This window comes from Xiphophorus maculatus, chromosome 21, assembly GCF_002775205.1.
Source record: "Xiphophorus maculatus strain JP 163 A chromosome 21, X_maculatus-5.0-male, whole genome shotgun sequence".
NCBI lineage: Eukaryota > Metazoa > Chordata > Actinopteri > Cyprinodontiformes > Poeciliidae > Xiphophorus > Xiphophorus maculatus.
Genome location: NC_036463.1, coordinates 10,978,179 through 10,999,024, shown reverse-complemented (window position 1 = coordinate 10,999,024; position 20,846 = coordinate 10,978,179). Strand labels below are relative to the sequence as shown.

Below are 20,846 nucleotides of genomic sequence, written 5' to 3'. Positions count from 1 at the left end.
TGGACTAATTACTAACTAGCTGTCTTCTAGAGGAAATTGGCTGTAATAGATTTCAACTCTGGTAATCAGATTTTAGGGAGGTGAATGGAAAGGCACACCACACTTTTCAGATTTTTCAAGAGCTCAATGAGTGCGTGGTTGTCGTGGGATTTAATGTGAATTAGCGCAGTGTGTGATGGTGTAAAATGCTGCTTTTATAGAAGGATGAACCAGGTGTAGGAAACTGTTTTAAAGGTGTAAAATTACTATTTTCCAGCTCTGAGTTGGAAACTATTTTCTTAAGTGTGGAGGACTTGATGGGTTTTATAATAAAAAACATTTTTGCATAAAAGGGGCTAATTTAAATGGAAATTAATCGCAGTTTTGTCTGTCTATGAATAAGTAACCTTTTCTATTTTGCTCAACAGCAACCACGTTTTATAGAATAAATATTTTGCAGAAGACAGACCCTGTGTTTAAAATTATAAACTTGTTGGAAGAGCAGGCTGTCGGTATTTTAGAAGTACTGTTATTGTTCTTGCACTGTCTGTGCTGTAGCTGTAGACTTTCATGACTCACTGCTGCAACATGAATGTTGCCTCTGTTCTCACATCATCTGATAAGTCAAAACTAAAGCTTGTTCCTTATCAGTGTGGACAGCCTATGACCTGGCTAGAGATGGGTGAGATGCATTCAGGAGAAAAATTCAGGTTGAATTTATAATTATTTGACTTTCAAAGGTAATTCAGGAGTTGTAGTCGGATACATTTTTACAGATGACATATTTTGCACCAGTATTTTTCTTATGTAATAAGTCACAAGTTGGAAACGAATTTCTTGTGCAACATGAACGCACCAGTTTAGAAGAGTAGGGAGAACGTTTTGAAACTTTATATGTTTATTACCTGGATAAAATCCCAGACCACTCACTGATTATTCATTTAGGCAACTTTATCGCTTTACATAATACAGTAAGGAGGTTTTAGATCAGAGACTTTAGGGGAGGAAAACAAAACAACATAATTCTGCGTGATACAATAATATAGTTTTCCACTATGTAGTTTGACTGATCTGCAAGGCAGACCTAAACACTCCTGAAACAATTCACACAAACTGACACTGAAAGTAAATCAGACAATTACTATCAAATAAAAAAACGATGTAACACAAAGGCAAATGTGACTTTATCTCCATGAAAGTAAATTGTAAAAAAGTAAATAGGGAAACTTCATAAAACCAATACTAAATGTAATATTGATGTGCAATTTTGTTATTATTTCAAACAACTTGAATGATTTATTGAAGAACTTTGTGCAAAGGTTTGAATTCCTTGTGACTTCTGAGGGTTAAAATATTACATACATGCTCTTATGTAAGAAGACCAACTGTAGTGGCCATCCAAGATAACTTTAATTCTTATCCCAAACAAATACGCTCCTTTCAATTGGTTGAATTCCTGACACAAACATTTCAAGAATAATAGTAAAATGTTTCATCTGGTTCAGAACCACTTTGTTTAATGCTCCACTGTTTTCCATACTTCAACTCCCGAGAGGTTTGATAGACTGATCTGATTAATCAAATGGGGTTATAAAGTTCATGAATCAGGCTTATGTTAGCCACTATGAATATATTATTTTCTTGCACCATGACCACAACCACAATTCATTCTTGGGCACTCGGCTGATAATCCAAGTCAGGAAACTAACCACTTTAAACAAGCTCTGACATTTCTAATAGGAAGAGCAATCAAATATCGAGCCAGAATTAGACCAGAAGCTCTGGGATCAATATGGAACTTGTGAATGGATTTTTAGCCAAATATCAGCAGGAGTTTATTTATATATTTTAGCCTTTTTGCATAAAATCCACCATAAATCTAAACATGTGCTTCTAATCCTTGTTTTCTAAGACGGTAAACATTGTTTGCTTCATAACTGGGAGATTTATGGTCAAAATACATCATAAAAAATCCCCCAATTGATAAGACATGAACATTCATATCTTACTGACAGATGTAGGAAAATGAAATCAACAAGCTGAAAAGAATGGCATTCTATACATTTATTTAATATCTGTGAATGAAGCTATAAAAACGTGAGACATTTTATATTTTACAGCAACTAATAGCATCTTTATAATCCTCCTTAATCTTAATTTCTCTCTCAGTTGACAGTTTATTCATGGCACTTTGCTGAAAGAAATTAAATGTCATGGTGACTGTTTCAGATTAAAAATGATCTGTATTTCCGTTTCTGACTTTACTGAAAATAGATTTTAGTGTTGAACTGATAGATATAGAGGCACATTAACATAATCCAGTGTAAACTCTGAATTAAATAGTAAAAATACATACATAAATGCTTACATGCTTTCTACAAAGTAGAAATAAATACAGATATTTATTCTGTCTAATATGAATACAATAATATATTTTTTCCAGCATATGGCAGTTGTGCAAGACGAACTGTTATTTAATACAGCAATGCTCCTCTTCACAAAGCAGGAGGTACCAATACGATAAGCTCTATGTAAGATCTGGAAGATTAGCTGCTCTTAACAGAGAAAACAATTGGTGTGAAACTTCATACTTATGGAGATTTTTTCTTTCTTTTGTTTCTGGTTTTAAAAAATCTTGCTCTAGATTTATTTTTAGATGTAAAGAAGAGGACGTTATGGGAATACCAGCAGGTGTTACTATGAGGTAGAGGACACAAAAGGCAAAGTGTGAAAGCAGAGCAAGTTTTTGGATGGCTGGTTATTGATGCATGAACTCTGTTGGAGGATGTCGGAGGATTATACACATCCGGGAGCCAGAAGCTAAAGGGAAGGGTAGAGGAAAGCAGAGTTGTAGTCTGGAGGAGGAGAGCAGCCCTCGTCGGACTCCCAGTCAGCGGGCAAGATGGCGGGCTCGTCTTCACGGAGACCGGAGACGTTGCTGCGCAGGAAGGATGGATGGTTGTCTCTACACTTGGAAAACATGAATAACCTAAAGAAAACACACACACATATATTGATGACTTTATGTGTGTCAATGTTATGCAAGTTTGAATTTTCTTGTGCGCTTAGTTTTAATCTGCTGAGCCACATACTGTAAGTGTGACCTGTTCCTTCAACAGTTACAGCCACAGACTACTGAATCTATCTTATTGAATTATTTGATAATACACCAACACAATGTACATTATTGCTAAGGAGAACATATGCATGATTTTAGCTTTCATTTGTATCCAACCGTCTGAATTAAAGACTTTTCACCACTTTCACTGAGTTTACAGCTGCAAGTCTTTTGGGGTTTCTCTCTACCAACTTTCTGCTTGCAGCAACTCAAATCTTTACTTGTCCTTTACAAAATTTGCAATTTAGCACTGAACTTTGACTAGGCCATTCTAAAGTCCACATTTTCTTTGATCCAAACCATCTAATTGTACCTCAGGCTGTACGTTTTGGGTTGTTTGCGCTGCATTTAGCTCCGTCTTTCTTCCCATCTTTGTGATGCTGTCTGTTCACTATTGTTCTCTAGCAAACCTCTAATGTTTTCACAGAATCATTGAACATTTTCTGGGTTTAAATTACACACAGCTGGACTCTGTTTACTCTATATACGTAAAAAGGTGTGCAGATGCTTTTTGCGATGTGCACCTGCTGAGTTTCTTGGTGTTACTCTCCATCATTTGCTTCAGCTCCTCTGAAGGAAGGACCATCCCGCTGTCGCTCTGCTCCTCCTAAACCGAACAGATTCAAACGTTCAGCTCATCAGACCGGTTTCTGTGTTTTCAGGAAATACCTCGAGCAGATGTGAAAGTGTTGTCTTACATCACGGCTGTCTTGCTCCTCACATGATAATTCCTCAAAAGTCTGAAGTGTGGCCATGCCCCTCATGTAGCTGGAGAAATTGGAGGTTTGAGGTCAAAACAAGGTTTGAATTTTTCTCTACTTTCTCAACATCTCTGTTTTTCAGTTTTGGTTACCTCACAGTCACTTCCTTCACTTTACTTCCCTTTCTGGATTTTTTTTTTCAACATTTCACCTGCATTTCTGGCATTTTTATGCTCATACATGTTCCAAGCAGAAGCATGATGGCTCACATTTTCACCACATTAGCTTACCTCAGGTTCGTGACTGCATTTGAGTTTTCCTTAAAGGCCTCACAGCGGGCTCCATTCACAAAAGTCCCCAGAGGAATGTAGTCTTTCCCATCCTGCTGGAGAACAGGATATTTGTTAAACTTTAGAAATGTTTGGAGGGGTTTTGCAACAAAAAAGGGAAAGGCTGAAAATGTTTTATGCTTGACCTCCTGGACTCTGGCTTGTAGCAGGTCTCCGAGTATCTCCACCAGGTCGGTGAAGGTGGGTCGCTCTGAAGGATTTGCCTCCCAACATGCCAACATTGTGCTGTAGCTGCACACAAAATCACACGTTTCCTTTTACACAGAAGAAACAAAAACATGTTTAGCTAATTATGCTGTAACTCTGATCAAATCTTATGTGTTTTGTTGCTCATGTTAAACATTTCGAATCTGGACTGTGTCTAATCGAGGACGCCATTAGAAGTACTGCAGGTAACACATTCCCCTTAGATTTTAAAACATTGTGTAGATTGTATTTAGCGACATATTTACTCGACACACCTACTTTGTCTTTTTTCTTCCTTTTTCAAAAAATGCTCTAAAGAAGAAGTCTCTGAAGTACAATAAAAATGATAAAGTTCTGTTTACCCTCTATGGTATAATGTTTGTCACATAATTTTCTGGGAGGGGCCTCAGCATTTGACTCCTCGGAAATCATGAAAAAAAGGATTTTTGACTGGGAAAGAAATACATACTCAACAATAAATGACATAAGTTCACCATTCTGTCATTCATTGTGTTGTATTTGATAATTTAATAATGATAAAGGAGAGGAACTGCTTCATCAGCTTCCACAAGCAGTAAGACAAAGACGGCAGGATCAAGACAGTCAAATCAAATGAAAACCATTATATCAATGAAATATGCCAATAAATTAAATTGTTTTTAGCTTTCCAATGAGTTTCATTGTTAACTATTATTGCTACTGGAGACTATTTAGATTTAAATAAATGATTTTACAATAATAAGCCAAACTTTCTGGTTTTCATTCATTTCCATTATGGTACAGTGTTGCCAAATGGCAACGTCAACAAAAAATAAAGGAAAAAATTAAATTTTTAAAAGATTTGTCTTTATTATGTTTGGTTTATTTTAGTATCATTCAACAGTAAAATAAACAAATGTTTTAGCAGAATAAGAAAAAAAAAATTAATGCTGGAATAACTTTTTTGTTGCAGTTTTATTAATATCAGATCTGCTAAACTGAGGCTGATTGGCCTGAAAAAATGTTCAGACTTCTGCAAACCGCTTATCTCAAGTTTGCAGAAAGGTAAAGAGGGCAGAACGTCCAAAATTATTCTTACCCCTGTCCGATCTATATTTAATTCAAAATTAAAATATTGAATTAAAATATTTCATATATCAGACGAAGTTTCTGATAGGAAATGAAACCAACTTCTCTCAAAAGATAAGACATTGTAAAGGTATGATCACTTCTTTCTACATTTATTTTGAAATTGTAATGTTAAAAATTATTTATACCCTTGTCAACAATCCATGGGAAACTATATTTTCATCAGAACCATAAAAGTCATCCTACAATTAGTGTTTTAAATGTTTCCATTTGTGTTTTGATTGATTTTATTATGAGAGGAAAATTCAAGCCTGGCAAAATAAATATGTATAAAACCTTATTTTGATCCCAGAAATGTGAAATAACTATGTTATAATTCATATCACTCATCATTTAGTTTTAATTGATCTCAGAATGATAGTTGCACATATATATATATATAAAAAATACAAACATTTCAGGTGTGCTGTAATCTGGCGCTCGCATCCTTGTTCCACTCTTCAGCCGGTGGCAAAACTCCTCATCAATATGAAGACCGGGGTAAGGAGAGGCCCCTTTTGGACAAAAACGCTCACATTAAGAACAACTTTAAAATAAATCCTGTGATTACAACACAACAGAAAGAGCTGTGGATTTGCACAGCCATAGGCATCTTACCTAAAGAGAAGATCTCCCACAGCAGGATGCCGTAGGACCACACGTCGCTCTGTGTGGTGAAAACTTTGTCAAAGATCGACTCAGGAGACATCCACTTCAGAGGGAGACGGGCCTGTGAGCCAATCACATTTTATTTTAAATGTTTAAAAAGCTGCACATTTCTTCAAAAGGTCATAAGAAGTTACCATCTTGCCCTACGGCAGCTGACAAGGCATCTTGGTGTAGCATAAAGATTAGATTTTACTGGTGTGAGACAAAGACCAAGGCAGGCGTCTATGGCTTAAAACAAATCCTTTCTAAAAAATTTTGTAATGGTGCTGAACCAAAGTTATGTCTGCAGTGCAACGTTATATATGAAGAAACCAATGATTAAGCAAATATCTAGAAAGAAACGGGGTTTAAAACTGAAAAAAGCAAACAAAATCTTTGCTTTCATTGAAATTGAGTGGCATATGATCAGGTGAAAAGAAATAAAAGTTTTAAAGTGAAAATCAAAATGTAACTATTGCGTCAAACTTGACACAAATTTGAACTTGTGTCAAATTTGTATCAAAATTTGTATCAAATGTGACGAGGATGTAATACCCTTGTAATGGTGTAAGTATTACAAGGGTTTAAAATTCAGATTTCTAAGATGTGACTGTTTTTTCACCAAAGCAAAGCAACATTCTTTGAAATGTTGCCTAACTGACAGACTAGGCTTTCAATTGTCAATTGTCTTGAGAAAATGCATTAGTTTTGTGTACGTGATAAAACTAATGTCACACTTAAACAGAAGTCGGCACTTATAAAACTGTCACGAAACTTTAATTTCTTGTTTTTAAGCTGCATTCGATCATTGCGCTTCAGGTGTGAATGCTTTGAACACTGCAGCGCAAGAGAAAATGAAAGCTGCGTCCGATTTTGTAAGAACCAAACAGAGAAGAAGAAGAAGTGTACAATAAAAGCGTTCCTCTACTCACATCTCCTTTTCTGACGTAGTCCGGGTCTTTGTAGATGTCTCTGGCCAGGCCGAAGTCACAGATCTTCACCACCTTATTGTCAGTCAACAAAATGTTCCTGGCAGCCAGATCTCTGTGGATGCACTGATGAAGGCATACAGAAAGCACCTCAGTAAAAAACAACATTATGCAGTTTTAGGTCATCGAAAATCATTAATGTCTCCTAAATAATGAGAGAAATATTGTTTTTCCAGAGTCAGATATTTACACACATTGAGGGTTATTTTATTCTAGTAGAAGCACAATGGGAATATTCATTCAGGAGAAAACAAGATAAACATGTGTTGGTGCAAAATGTGTAAGCTGATCCCAGAATGGATCTTGCGAAGTGGCTGGTTGACACTGGGGAGAGAATGTCATCAACACTGAAATGGGTCCCATGGCGCTGAAAAACGGTTGCAAAAACACAAAATCGTGTCAAGCGTCTTTGGTCTAGATTCTAGTGAAAATATCTTAGTACACTTGATAAGACACAACTAACATACAAGTAACTTTTCAGCTTCTTTTAAGTTGATAAATCATTAATATTGGTGAAGAAGTACTAGTTTGACTGGCACATTATTCATCTTACAGGAGAAACGTCTTTTTATTAGTGAAATAATCTGCAAAAGGAGCTAGTACTTTTTAAAAGTCACCATTAAGGAATTATTTACTTTCTCCTATATCTTGCTGAAACCATCACACCATTACAACAGTGACGTATGGCGGCGGTAGCTTCATGTTGAGATAATTTTTGCTGCAGGAGGGACTGGTGGACTTCACAAAGTAGATGATTTTATAAGAAAAGAACATCATGTGGGAATATTAAAGCAGTATGTCAAAGTATTGTGCAATAAAGTGCAAATTAGAAAAGAAAAGGGAAACAAAGTCAGTGTTTCGTTTGGAACCATCTCTAAGCTCTGATCTTATATATAGAAAATGTGTGTGCAGAACTGAAAAGGTGGTGTGAGAGCAAGGCAGTCTACAAACCGGACTCAGCTGCACCAGTTCTGTCACAGAACTTCAGCAAACTATTGTGACAAGCTTGTGAAAGGAGACACAAAAAGTTTGACCACTAATGGAATTCACTTAAACTTCTGAATTTCAAGAAAGCGAAAGAAAAAATGTCAGACACTGAGAACAATATTTTTCCTTACAGTTTCAGATTTCAAATTTGTTTTAAGTCAGTTCAGAAACACTTCACTAAACTGAAGCTTGTGCAACATCAAACCTTGCGGGAGGCCAGAAACTCCATTCCTCTCGCCACCTGAAAGCTGAAGGAAATGAGATCCTCGAGGAAGAGAGGAGAGGAGGAGGACAGTGATTTGGGATCTAGAGGAGAAAAAAACTGGGATGAAAAACACTCTGATTAAGTATACATTTAGGAAGATGTCTGGAAAGGTATGGTCCTACCAGAGCATTTGTCTTCTGTGTCACCAAACTCAGCACTGATGCTGCTCTTGCTGTCAAAGAGGGTTGAAACAAAACTGAGCTCTGCATCTGTCCCACCTGCCTCCTAAAGTAGGAGAAACAGACAGTTCATGTTATTAAATTTCAGTTTTATTACATATAGTTTAAAAGAAACTAGAGTTGTTTTGGGGCATTTTGGTTCACAAGAACTCTTTGACTTATCTGGAAATGCGTGTAGCAATTAAGGAAATTCGTGTTCTGCGCGATAACATTTTCATACCTCAAACAAATTGCAGAAGTGAGTTTTTTAAGGGTCGGATTTTGCAATTATGCATACCAGAAAAGGCATTGAGCTTTATCTCGAAACCACAGAAAATAGCTGCAGAGCTGTTCACACTTACCCGGCCGTGCACATACATGTCTCTCTTGTTCTTTAAGAAAGCAGAGAGGTTTCCAAAGCGACAGTACTCGACAATGACCATCAGTGGTCCTGCATGCAAAAGCAACACATTGACCTTTAGTTAGAAGCTGCCAGCTGAAATCCTGACCTTTGCATATAGAAACAAGCATGCATGGAAGCTGGATGAACCAAAGCACCTCCTGGTTTGGTGCAGGCCCCCAGCAGGTTAACCACATTCAGATGGTTTCCAATGTGATTGAGGATCTTCAGCTCAGTCATTAGAGCCTTGTGTTCGCTGCTTGTGGCTCCCTCTGGTGGACAAAAGGTAGAACAGTAAAACAAGACAGATTATTTATTTATTTATTTTTATTTCAGTTGAAGTCAAGTTAAAAAAAAAAAAAGATGAGGTGAGCACCTTTGAGCATCTTCACCGCCACAGTCCTGCAGCTGGTAGAGCTGTCGATACCAAACGCGGACGCCTGGATCACTTTACCAAAGGCTCCGCGGCCGAGAGGTTTCCCTGTCGAAGAGGGGTCGTGCGAGAGTAGGAGAGACGCGGAAACAAGAGGTGTGTCAATTAATTACTAATAATCACATCCATTCCAGATGGGAGGCGCTGATAGGAGACCTCATCAACTGTCTGGTCTAACCGGGTCCCTCCCTGATCATGGAGGGAGTTGATTATTCCCAGTAAACACCAGTTGCATACTCCACGCTGCGGCTGATTAGCCCAACACAGACAACACAGACGCAGAGTCTGATTAACGGAATGAGAGTCACTCCCAACAATAACCAGATAAGACCGATGAGAAAATCCTTGTATCAGTTGTGCGATCACAAACACCTTCCTCGTTTCCCCACTGAGCTCCAAACATCGCTCTGATCTCACAAAAGACTACGACACAGAAATAAATGTACGTCTTTAATACATTAAAGAAGCGTACCTAATTTGAGACGCTCCCGAGGGAACTCCCATTGGTTGGGGTCATACTGCAGGCGGTCACATTGCTCCTCTATGGGCCCCTCTCCGGTATCCACTATGATTGATAAGTAGTCTGCTTTGTGGTCGGAAATGTTGGGCTTTGGAGCAAAAAGAGAAACAAAACCACGTTCAGATGAACAAGATATTCAGGAGAAAAAAAAAGTAATATCTGAATTGAAAGCCAATGAAGATTCTGACTTTATTCCCTTTTGGTTTGCGGTACAAAATGCAAAACTGTTCCATTTTAGGAAAATACTTGAAGTTTGTTGTAACGCTTAGCAAAATATGAAAAGGATCAAATGATATGAAAGCCTTGCATAGGAATAATAATAAAAAATAAATAAAAAAATAAACTGGAATGCATCCATGACAAATCCACCCTAAAAAAAGATGCCATAATTGTAAACAATGTTTTTGTTGTCCCTCACCTGTTTCAGTTTCCGAATGAAGAGCGTGAGCAAGAGCCAGAAGAGAGTGGCCACCACACACGTACAGGTTAGAGTGGGAATTTCCAGAAAAGAGACTTCTGATACACCTGTGCATATAAAAATAAAAAATAAAAATTTCCACTGTTGAGAATGTAATTCAGCCATTTGAGCATCGAAAAGCGGCAGGACAAGGCCTCTTGAGAACAAAACCATTGCTGAAACGCCTTGCTTAAATAAAATTAAAAACCCAAAATTTGTACACATTCATGCTTATGAGTGTAAACTACAAATTAAAGATATTTTTTCCTATCACAGCAGATTACAAAAGAGAGAAGACAAATCCTTTCACATTATCCCTTAATGATTATATTTTCCTTCCTGATTTTATTGCCATTTTCACCATCAAGGTGTAATCTGTAAAACCTCCATCCATTCTTCCCACTAACTCGCCCAGTTTATTATTGACTTTTTTAATGGGAGGGTGAAGAAATGCCCAGTTCAGTCCAGCATGGCGACTCTGTGAGATGCGGGCTGGGCCCTTCCGGAGGAAATAAAAACGGGAGACAGCTTCCTTCCTGGCTCATCAGGACACAACACACACACCCCGACACCCCTGACCCCCCACACACACACCACTTCTCTATCTAAACCTGGACTGGGAAGTGAGTCCGCCACTAGTGCTTCCAGCAAGCTCCATCTCCTCTCCCACCTCCGGATACGTGCGTGTGTGTACATATGTGTGTGAATAAGGAAAACCGAACAAAAGGCAGAATGCGTTTATGTTAGAACCTACTTTGATCAATGTTTACTCAGAAACATGACATTCATCATCTCCCATTAATAGAACTGACACAACTCACCTCCGAGTCTAAGTTTTACATGAAACGATGTTATGTTCTGCACTGTGTGTTCAAATCGAGACTGTGTGACTTTTTTTATACAGCTGGGAACAATGCACAATAAGAAATGCTCATATAAGGAGGTCCGCTAGCTTTACGTTTCAGCAAGCAGCCAGTCATTGAAGGAAACACATTATTCACTTACTGTTGACTCGAATATAGGCAGAGCTCTGTGCAGACCCCCTGTCGTTAGTGGCCAGGCACGTATACAGACCCTGGTCGTCGACCGTTATTCTGTCTATGTGGAGAGACCCATCTCCCTCTGATAAGACGATTCCTGATAAGGGGAGCAGGAAGGAAACGGCTTAAAAACGACAGCCTACAAAGGTACATGTCTGAGATGTTTTTCCTACCTGACCCCTGCTGCAGAACCTGTTCGTCTTTGTACCAGGTGATGGTTGGCGGTGGGATTCCTTCAGACTCACAGATGAGAATCACGGAGCTGCTGGCGTTCACGGTGCAGTCAGTCAAATTCCTGAGCAGCACAGGAGGCTCCAGAGCTGAAAGAAGAGCGAGATGCACGCAGTGCTTGGATTATAGGCAGAAGTTAACGTAGGACTGCAGAAAAACATCACTCATCAGACCGGGAAACATTCTTCTCTCTTCTTATAACAAAATGTGCATGATGCTGCCACTACCATGTGTTTACACTAGGGAAGAATGTTGTCTGTCTTCAGTCAGAGGCTTCTTCAAATTCACTGTAATAAAGGCTGCTACAGAATATATTTCCTGCTCACAGCCATCGCAACTTACAATAATGTTTTGAAGAGTTTTGAATTAATATGAGTTAAAGCAACATTTAATTTCCCTTTTGGATCAACAAAGTATTTTTGAATTTGAACTGAATTGACTGCAGTGTGACTCAGTCAATTCAGTTGACATTTATACTATTTTGCATAAATGCCAACACATAAGTGTGATTTTGGTCACCAGACGCAGGCAGCATGTTCCTTCCACTTCACAATTAAATAACTCAATATAAGAGATTTTATCTTTTTCAAATCTGCAAGGCAACTAAAAAAGTATTTGACTTATTTAAACCGCAGTCACAAAATTAGGGAAGCTAATTTAGACATTAGAAAACATGTATTTTAATGGTTTTCTGAGAAAAAGAAAGCAGAGAGGGACTTATTGTGTCACATGTTTCATTAAATGCGTTAGTTACAGTAGGACTTGGTGAGAATAAGTGAACTGCAAGACTAAGCTTGTCTTCTGGTGCATTTAATTTAATCTTAAATAATCTTTAATATATTAGTTATATTATAACTGACTGAGTTATTCATAGAATAAATGCTAACTGTGATTAAATAAGACTCATGTTATCTCCCCCCCTCTCTTTCCTGGACCTGTGCCACTTTTTCATAATAATTGTCCTCTGCTGCACACTGAAAAGTAACCTTGGTTTTGACCTGTGAGTCAGCTGCAGTTTCAGCCCTCTTGGGCAATTTCTTTCTTTTTAAAATGGGATCTTTTTTTTTTTTCCAGAGCAACAACAATGCATTATTTCAGCATAAGGATGGGGCTCACAGTGACTTGAATGCAGCTTGTCATGCACTATAATTAAACCACAATGCACACACCACTAGTTGTTCCCAAAATGTTTTAATCCCCATGGTTTTATTTTTTCCCCCTTTTCCTCTTTCCATCCCCAGCAGCCCGCTTTTTCTTATTCTTTTTTTTTTTTTTTGTTCGGTCACCCTCTGCCTCTCTAGTAATTCCCTTGTGGGGGTCCTGAGGGAGGAAGCTGACGTGTTTACCCTGATTGTGTAGAGAACAGCAGTAAAAGACATGGAGAAAAGTCACTTAACCACTGCGACTGATTGTTGTTTCCCCTATCTTCCTCCTGGACAACAATTGATGATTGTCAGCGGGGGCCGGGGGAGCCTGACAGTGTCTGATTGGCTGATTGTTCCTCCAGCTCTGTGCAGGGGCCTGTAAATGTGGCATTGTGGGAAGTGCCATTGTGTGCTCTTCCTCCGCACAAAAGCTCATTCCCACGTGAAAGAGGTGCTTAGCTGGAGCGCAGGAGCAAAGCTACGTCTGGGTGGGGCCCCAGGAAGCTGAGGTGAACCCGATTCCCATGAAACAAGATCATTGCACGAGAGTGGAGAGTGTGGATGTTGATTGCATGCAAGGGTTTGACCTTATAAAACAAAAAGTAAATTACCTATTATTCTGAACAGAGAATATAAAACTGAATTAGAAGGACGCAATAAAAATAACACACAGCAAAATGCACAAGAGCCTTTCTTCAACCTCATTGTCCACCTTGTAGCTCACATTAGTGTTTAAAGATTAAGGTTCAGGAACTGGAGGTGAAACTGCAATTTCACCAATAAAACAGCAAATATTTCTACTGTTGTAAAACAAAATGTATTATATTAATTATTAGACGTATAGTAACATATTCTCTACATATTTCTAGCTATTATTTTTCTTCTGATACACAAATTTAAGTAAAATTTGTAAATATTTTTGCCTTTTACGGAGTAACACCAGCTAAGAAGCTAATATTAGTTGTTTATTTAGTCTGGCTATTTGTTCTGGTAATCCTGCACTCATCCTCTAAGGAAACATGTTTCTTAAAGCTCTGCATATCAGAGAAACCGTCAGCGACTCCAACACTTTCTCTTTCATATCTTTCATATCTAATTCAACTGATTTTAAACTGTAAGAACCGCTTCCTGCGGTTCTAAAATTGTTGTGTTTTAAGAACCTTGGTGAACTTTGACCTTATTTAGTTCTTGCCTGAGTGATGTGTATAGAAATAAAATCAAATGAAGCATTTATTTCATTTATTATTATCTTTTTAAAAAATATATTTTTCTTTTCAATTCCTCAACTGCCTCCCAACCCCAAACTCTATTTCACTCCACCTGTGCCGCCTCGAACCCAGTCACCAGCCAAGCAGGCAGCTCAGTGGACGAGTAGAGAAAGTTAACACAGGCTGCAAAGGAGTGAGAGAGAGCAAAACATTTAGCAGATGACAGTAAATCTAAAGAGTGAAATCAAAGTTTTTTGTAATCTTGACCTCAGGTTTTCACAGAACAAGTTATTGTGGGAAATCTTGGCAACCTCTTGGAAAACTCAACGCTAAGTTGAACTATTGTTTTTATAATTGGAACCACTCATTTGAAGAATAAGAGCAGTTTAAAATGTTAGCACTGTAATTATTTTATCTTAGTTTTAAGACAGTAAAAGCAGCGGTGCTGTGGTGGCGCAGGGTTTAAGTGCAACCCACATGAGGAAGTCTTAGTCGGCCTGGCAACCTTTGCCGCATGTTTTCTCTCTCTCTCATTACCTACTTTCCTGTCCTAGCACTTTCAAATAAAGGCCACTCAAACAAACAAGCAAAAAAGCTCTTAAAAAACATAGCAAAAGTTTATGATCACTCAAATCTGCTTAATTTTCAACATATTAGAAAAATACATTAGAAATCAGCTATAAAATGGTGCTTCCTGTGCTGCAATTGTACAATATATATACCACTAATATGCTTTTAGTGTTGTGTTTAAATGTTATTTTTCAGGGAATACAAAGTGAAATGCTTAGTGCTAAGCAGTCAGACTTTGAAAGACAAGCCTGACAGCTTCAATTCTGCTGAGCATTGATTTAGAAACAGCTTTTGTATTTATTCCTCAGTTTGTAAAAAGGTGTCACATTTTACTGCTTCTCTTTTTGTTTTACTAAAACTGAACGTGAATTTGAATTTCAGAAAATTGCAGGTTTTGATACAAATCATCAATAACGTTTTGGTAAAAGAATGTGAGGAAACAATGACTCACTTGTGACCTCCACCTGGGTATCCAGGTGCTTCTCCTGCCCACTGGTGACATGTTGGGCGGAGCATCTGTAGGCCCCAGAGTCCCCGCTAGTCAGGTTCGTCAACATCAGGACCACCGTATTGGAGAACTCCCCCGGTTCCAGGTGATGGATGTTCCAGGCCGGAGTGCGGGATTCACCTGTGTCATTCAGCTTTCGCCATGACAACGCTGTGTACAGGTACTTATTTGCAGAACAGGTGAGGTGAAGGTCCCCGCCCTCCCTGGCCGGCTCCAGCTGGTTTACACTGAAGCCCTCTGGGACGTCTGTGGAAAAAGGAGCAAGGCTTGATGAGGAGAGTTTACAGATCTGCTGTTTGACGGGAAAAAGCCTTCTCAGTTTCTTGTCATGACTCCTGACACCAGCGGAGCAGATTCCTCCACTTTCCTTACCTTTGATGACAATGTTGAATGGCTATTGTGAGCAAAAACAGCGAGTGGAATACAGTGAAAAGGCTTTTTATTTACTTTAGCTATTTGAAACTTCCCGTGGAAACGGCCTGAGAGTTTCCTGATGGCAGATAGTGTTTATCTTTACCAAACACCCCAAGGCCTCCCGAAATAAAGTGGACCTGCCAGTCCAAGGAAGTTCGCTGCACAGGGAAGTGGAACGATAAGAGCCCCAGGTTCCTGTTACGCTCTTGCTCACATTTAGGCAGTCGGGCCTCCAGACTTAGACACAGTCCATTAAAACACTCAAAAAAACAGAAAGCAGTTTGACCGTGCATTGCTTGACCCAAATGTAGTTTTCAGTGCAAACAACACTGCAAAGTGCAGTGAAGCATGTGTGCCACATACACCTGCTTATTTTAAGATCTCTGAACTTTAGGTGTTTCGCAGCAGTCGGTCTGTTCCTCCCCAAATCTGTGAGCAGTTTTCTTTCGGTTTCACGTTCCTTTATTTCCTATTTTACCTGTTTGATTCATTTTTTCAAAATCGCACTTGCAATGACATACATTGCCTTTTTGAGTTAACATCGTGGTGAAACACTCTCAAAAACAACATTCATGTTCTTAGACAAAAGTGAGGAGAGTAAATGGAAACAAAATGTAATATTTTTAATTGGATTTTTCTACAACGACAGTAAGAAAAGAGCTTAAAAGGCTTCTGCATGTGCACTGCAAGTAAAAATACAACAGCTACATCATAATAAATTTTGACTCAGTCACCTGTGACGTAGAAGGGAACATCCAGCTGGTCTGTTCCCGCAGAGTTGGAGGCGATGCAGCGGTACACTCCAGACACCGAGGCCTCTGCAACAGTCAGGACCCCCACTGTCTGTCGGAGACCAAACATCCTCATGAACATGTTGCTGTTATAAAGAACATTAAATACCCAGACTTGTTTCTCTTTTGTGGCCCATTTTTCCATAGAGTGACCTGACAAACAGAGCTGGACTTCCTGTCCAACTTATGGTCATCATTTAACACTTGGAGGGATTATTTTTTGGATTGACTTCAAATAGTTGAGACAGTTATAGATTTATCACATCCAGAGTGATGAAATTAGAGATTTATTTCTGTTAGTGTTGATGATTGTGCCTGACAGCTGGTGAAAATTGAAAAATATTCCTTTTCTCAGAAGATTTGAAGATTTCATAAGACCTCAAAAGATCCAAACAATTTGTCAGAGAACCTGGTTGTTCACATTGTGTTGTATCAAAGCAATGGAAAGTTGAGTGGAAGAAAAAAGCGTTAAGCTGTATGTCACAGTTTGTATTGTAACTATAGACTATGACAGACTCCAATTTTTGGAGATCTACCTGTATGAGTTTTAGAGTTTTAATAGAATATAGGAAACAAATGAACTTTTTGATGTTTTGCTAATTTCTCGAGATGCACCTGTAAGTGTATATAAAACTCAGAATATATGTAATATTTAAATTATAACACAAATAGGTATTCTATTTAACATAACAAACTACAGCCGTATTTCTCCAGCGTGTTGGGATTTTTTTAGGGCTTCTCCTACCTTCTTGTTCCCCTGAAGGACTTCCTGTGTGTGAGTAACACTCAGGATGTGGTTGTACGCAGATGCAGCAGGGAGACTCTCCGTCACGGGGCTCCACTGCGAGGAGGAGGATGTCGGACACCTTGAAGGAAGAGCAGGAGGAGGACACAGACTCAGCTGTGTTGACAGAAGACATTATATGATAATTCCATGTGTGTGAGTGGGTGTATTTTTCCCAGCTGTGCTCAGCAGGGGAGAAAAATGCCTTGATCCAACATCACCAAACCGTTTCATATTAATTGCAGAGCGTGCTCTCTCCCTGTTCGGCAAGCTGGTCGTGGGGGTGTTGTGAACTCCGAGGTAACACTAGTTCAACTGTGAAGGATGCGGACTGGTATTGTCATTCTGTCATTAAGCTTCCTTCCATTCTTAAAAAAAAAACTCATCCCACATTTCCAGGACAGGAGTTCCAGTCCCTCAATGACTTTCACACGTCTCAATCCATAGATTACGCACCATCCTACCGGTGGGAAACCGGTGCTTACGCAAGAAGCGCTGCTGCGCCCATTTTACGCATGCCAACTCACGATGAGGAAAGTTCACCAAATGGCACAGGAACAAGGGAAGAACCGTAAAAATTCCCAGTGCTTGGTCGATGCTGGAAATGCACGTGTTCTGTTCTTGACATGGAAAATGTGACAATGTGTTTAAGAAGGCAACCAGTTTTATTTATCTAAACCAAATAACATAGAAACATAAAAAGACAAACTGCATGTCTTTAATAATAACAATAAACAAGTATTAGCAAGTATTTAAATTCCTTTTTTTAGCAATAGGTAAAATTAATTTTACATGATTTTAATGCTATGACTCAAACACATAAACTTGGCTTTATTGTTTTGACATAAAACTCTTCTTCCAAATTTTTGAAAATATGCTTAGTGTCACCCATGAAGAATCAATACGCAACCTGGCTGTTTAAAACCAAATATCTCATTTCAACATTGCTTTTTGACTTCTGTTTAGGTCTAATTTCACAGATTATTTCTCATGTATTTAGTTAATATTTGGAATAAAACACATCCAGATTTAACTAGTTATTAGCTTTATGCTAATAGATCATTATTACTGATGTATTAGTCTTGTGGTAGCAGCAGAGATGGATAGTAACTAGTTACATCTACTCAATTACATTTACTTGAGTGACTTTTTTGAAAAAAAAAAGTACTTATTGGAGTATTTTTACTATGTTGTACTTTGTTCTTTTACTTGAGTAATTTTATTATAAAGTATTTCTACTTTTACTTGTGTAAAACTTCTGGATTCTCTAACCACTAAATAATAATAATAATAATAATAATAATAATAATAATAATAATAATAATAATAATAATAATAATAATAATAATAATAATAATAAAAAACATGTTTTAACCAAAAATGTGCCAGTCACACACCTGCAGCTTTTGTTAAAGTTTATATTGAAAGAAACCAATTTGGATTTTATTTTTTGTTACTTATATGATTATTGTCATTTTACCAAAATGTTATATTTTGGTAAACTTGACTTTATATTTTGGTCTGACTGATTTTTAAATATTAAGTGATTGATAATTTGATCATTTACTCAGTACTTGAGTAGATTTTCACCACATAATTTTCCAGCACACATAATAGTTGTTGGTTCAGTAGGATAAGTTATCGTCTCATCTCACCAGAAAACATCTCTCAACCTGTATAGTTTTGTGTGTTTTCTTATCTTTCCCATTTTGCGGAGTGGTTAAGTGAAAGAAGGCTCTCTGTGTTTTGTCATATTAACACCCCAGTAAAGTTATGGAATAAAATAAAAATTTCACAGGCACTCAAAGATAATTAAAAAAATTCTCTTTGAATAGAAAATGTCTTTGGTGTCAATTAACGAGACACAGATTTTCTATTGGGAACAATTATTTCTTGAGTTATTTTTCAGCCTGGCTGAAAAAATTTAATAAAATTCAAATATTTTTCAAACTCATTGAATGGTAAATGACGCTATTTTAATGTAAAGTTAAATTAAGTGTTTTACAGTTACTCCTTACCAGGGATACGTCACTAAATCCTTGTTTTTATATCATCGAAAACATTTGATATGGGTTTCCGTACCAAGTGTCACAGAAGAGTCATAATAATCAGAACCCCTGGGGGATGCTAAAGCCTAAAAATAACTCAACCTTCTGTATTTAGACATCCTCACTGTAAACCATCACTTCCACTTTGTTCGTTGATCCTCTGCCTGTTTAGGGATATATCACTGCTCCCCGTCTCTTTCTGGTTCTTTGTCGTCATTCTGCTCCATCTGTCCCGAGCTCCTCCCTAAGCTTGGCTCCTCTCTGCTCCCTGATTGCTCTTCCTTTTGGCATCAAGATAGTGTGTGTGGCTGCACAAACGACCCACCCTGTGCATGACACCGCGCACGCATGAGCAAACACCCTCACCAGCCTCACCAACTTACACTCTCACACCTCATAGGAACAGCATCCACTCTCAAAGTTAGCTCTGAAAAGTAAAATTAGTTGGATGGATGAGTTTACGTGCAGGCAGTTAGACACAGAAAGTGATGCAGACACACCACATTCATACAGTATGTGCCTGCCAACAGGGTGAGAAGCCGCTGCTTGAAAACATGAATGGACTCTGGTCCAAGTTGTGTGTGATGGTGATGTGTATTTATGTGTGTGTGTGGTCATCTCCTGTCCTCTCTTCCTGTCCTAACCTGCAGCCTGAAATACACTTGGATGTCCCTGGATATTCCCGTCTCAATCCAAAAATAAACACACGAGGAAATAAACCAGTACACAAATATGAGCATGTTTTAATGCAAAACAAAACACCACAAATAAATGATATAACACTTCAATACATTTGAACAGATCCATACGGAGACGGCAAATATTGACATTTGTCTTATGTAAGTTAGTTGTATAAAATTATTAAATATTAGATTCATATATTACTCATAGAAACATCTGTATACAGAGAATGAATCACATTGGCAGACACCCGTAAAATGGTACACATGCATACGGCACAGGCACACTGACAAAATTTGCGCAAATACCCACGGATGGACATGCTGAAAGCTTCATGACACTCATCATCTGGTTTGTAGGATCACCCATACACGTAGGTTTTATTTAACTTCCATTACAAATGCAACAGGGATGCTATACTGACACCATTTGATATAGAAAAAGGAAACATTTTAACATGGGGTGGGATAACACAGGATAGTCTCTGGTCGGTGCAGACCTCCTACATGGTAGGCTTCTGCAGATCGTCAGTCTTTTGTTTGAAAGAGAACTGAAGGCAGACCGTAGTGAACGACACAAAGCTTTGTCCTCTCCCCCGTTTCACCCATCGAAGGTAAAATGTGTTTAACCTTCAACGGGGCTGCTACAAATCGAGACAGAAACTCACAGCTTTTGTGGATGTCGGAATCAGATCAGGGTCTTGCAAGCATTGTTTGTGCACCCAATATAGTACCACTCTAGGACACAAAAAAAAGCAAAGCAGCTCTGAGAAATGCAGCTGGTGGAATAGATGGAATTGCACTTATTCTGGCTCATAGTGTGTAAAATGTAAGAAGCATTAAACTACAGGGCAGGCGGGCAAAGGGGAGAGACTTGGATTTGGCAAATCATGTAAATAAATAAATAACTAGTAAAGCAGGTGTCCATATATCCTTAATGTTATGGCTTGCTTAACGCCATCCTCCTGTGTTTCCTGGTCTTCACTGCTCAGCAGTGTTTCAAGTCTCTTTCCTCGGTTTACAGTTCAGCAGGATAATCACAAGGTGGTATTGTCACTGAGGGTTCAGGCAGTAGTGGGGATGTGTAAGGAGGAGAGGTCCTGTGTGGGAAGTAGCTGGGGAGTTGTTC

The 20,846-nt window shown here is 38.4% G+C and overlaps 1 protein-coding gene across 1 annotated transcript in view; it reads right to left on the bottom strand.

Moving 5' to 3' along the window:
• Window positions 1–929: 929 nt before the first annotated feature.
• Window positions 930–20,846, bottom strand: part of flt1 (fms related tyrosine kinase 1) — a 38,040-nt gene continuing 18,123 nt past the window's right edge. The window contains exons 11-30 of the mRNA XM_005797850.2: window positions 16,951–17,071; window positions 16,149–16,257; window positions 14,944–15,246; window positions 11,512–11,658; window positions 11,304–11,435; window positions 10,260–10,366; window positions 9,794–9,929; window positions 9,265–9,369; window positions 9,047–9,160; window positions 8,851–8,939; window positions 8,453–8,555; window positions 8,271–8,371; window positions 7,022–7,144; window positions 6,060–6,171; window positions 5,857–5,956; window positions 4,274–4,379; window positions 4,089–4,180; window positions 3,796–3,865; window positions 3,622–3,704; window positions 930–2,968 (exon numbers count right to left, since the gene is read on the bottom strand). Coding sequence (XP_005797907.1) covers window positions 2,800–2,968; window positions 3,622–3,704; window positions 3,796–3,865; window positions 4,089–4,180; window positions 4,274–4,379; window positions 5,857–5,956; window positions 6,060–6,171; window positions 7,022–7,144; window positions 8,271–8,371; window positions 8,453–8,555; window positions 8,851–8,939; window positions 9,047–9,160; window positions 9,265–9,369; window positions 9,794–9,929; window positions 10,260–10,366; window positions 11,304–11,435; window positions 11,512–11,658; window positions 14,944–15,246; window positions 16,149–16,257; window positions 16,951–17,071 — 2,422 coding nt within the window. The 3' untranslated portion in view covers window positions 930–2,799. The remainder of the gene's footprint in view (window positions 2,969–3,621; window positions 3,705–3,795; window positions 3,866–4,088; window positions 4,181–4,273; window positions 4,380–5,856; window positions 5,957–6,059; window positions 6,172–7,021; window positions 7,145–8,270; window positions 8,372–8,452; window positions 8,556–8,850; window positions 8,940–9,046; window positions 9,161–9,264; window positions 9,370–9,793; window positions 9,930–10,259; window positions 10,367–11,303; window positions 11,436–11,511; window positions 11,659–14,943; window positions 15,247–16,148; window positions 16,258–16,950; window positions 17,072–20,846) is intronic.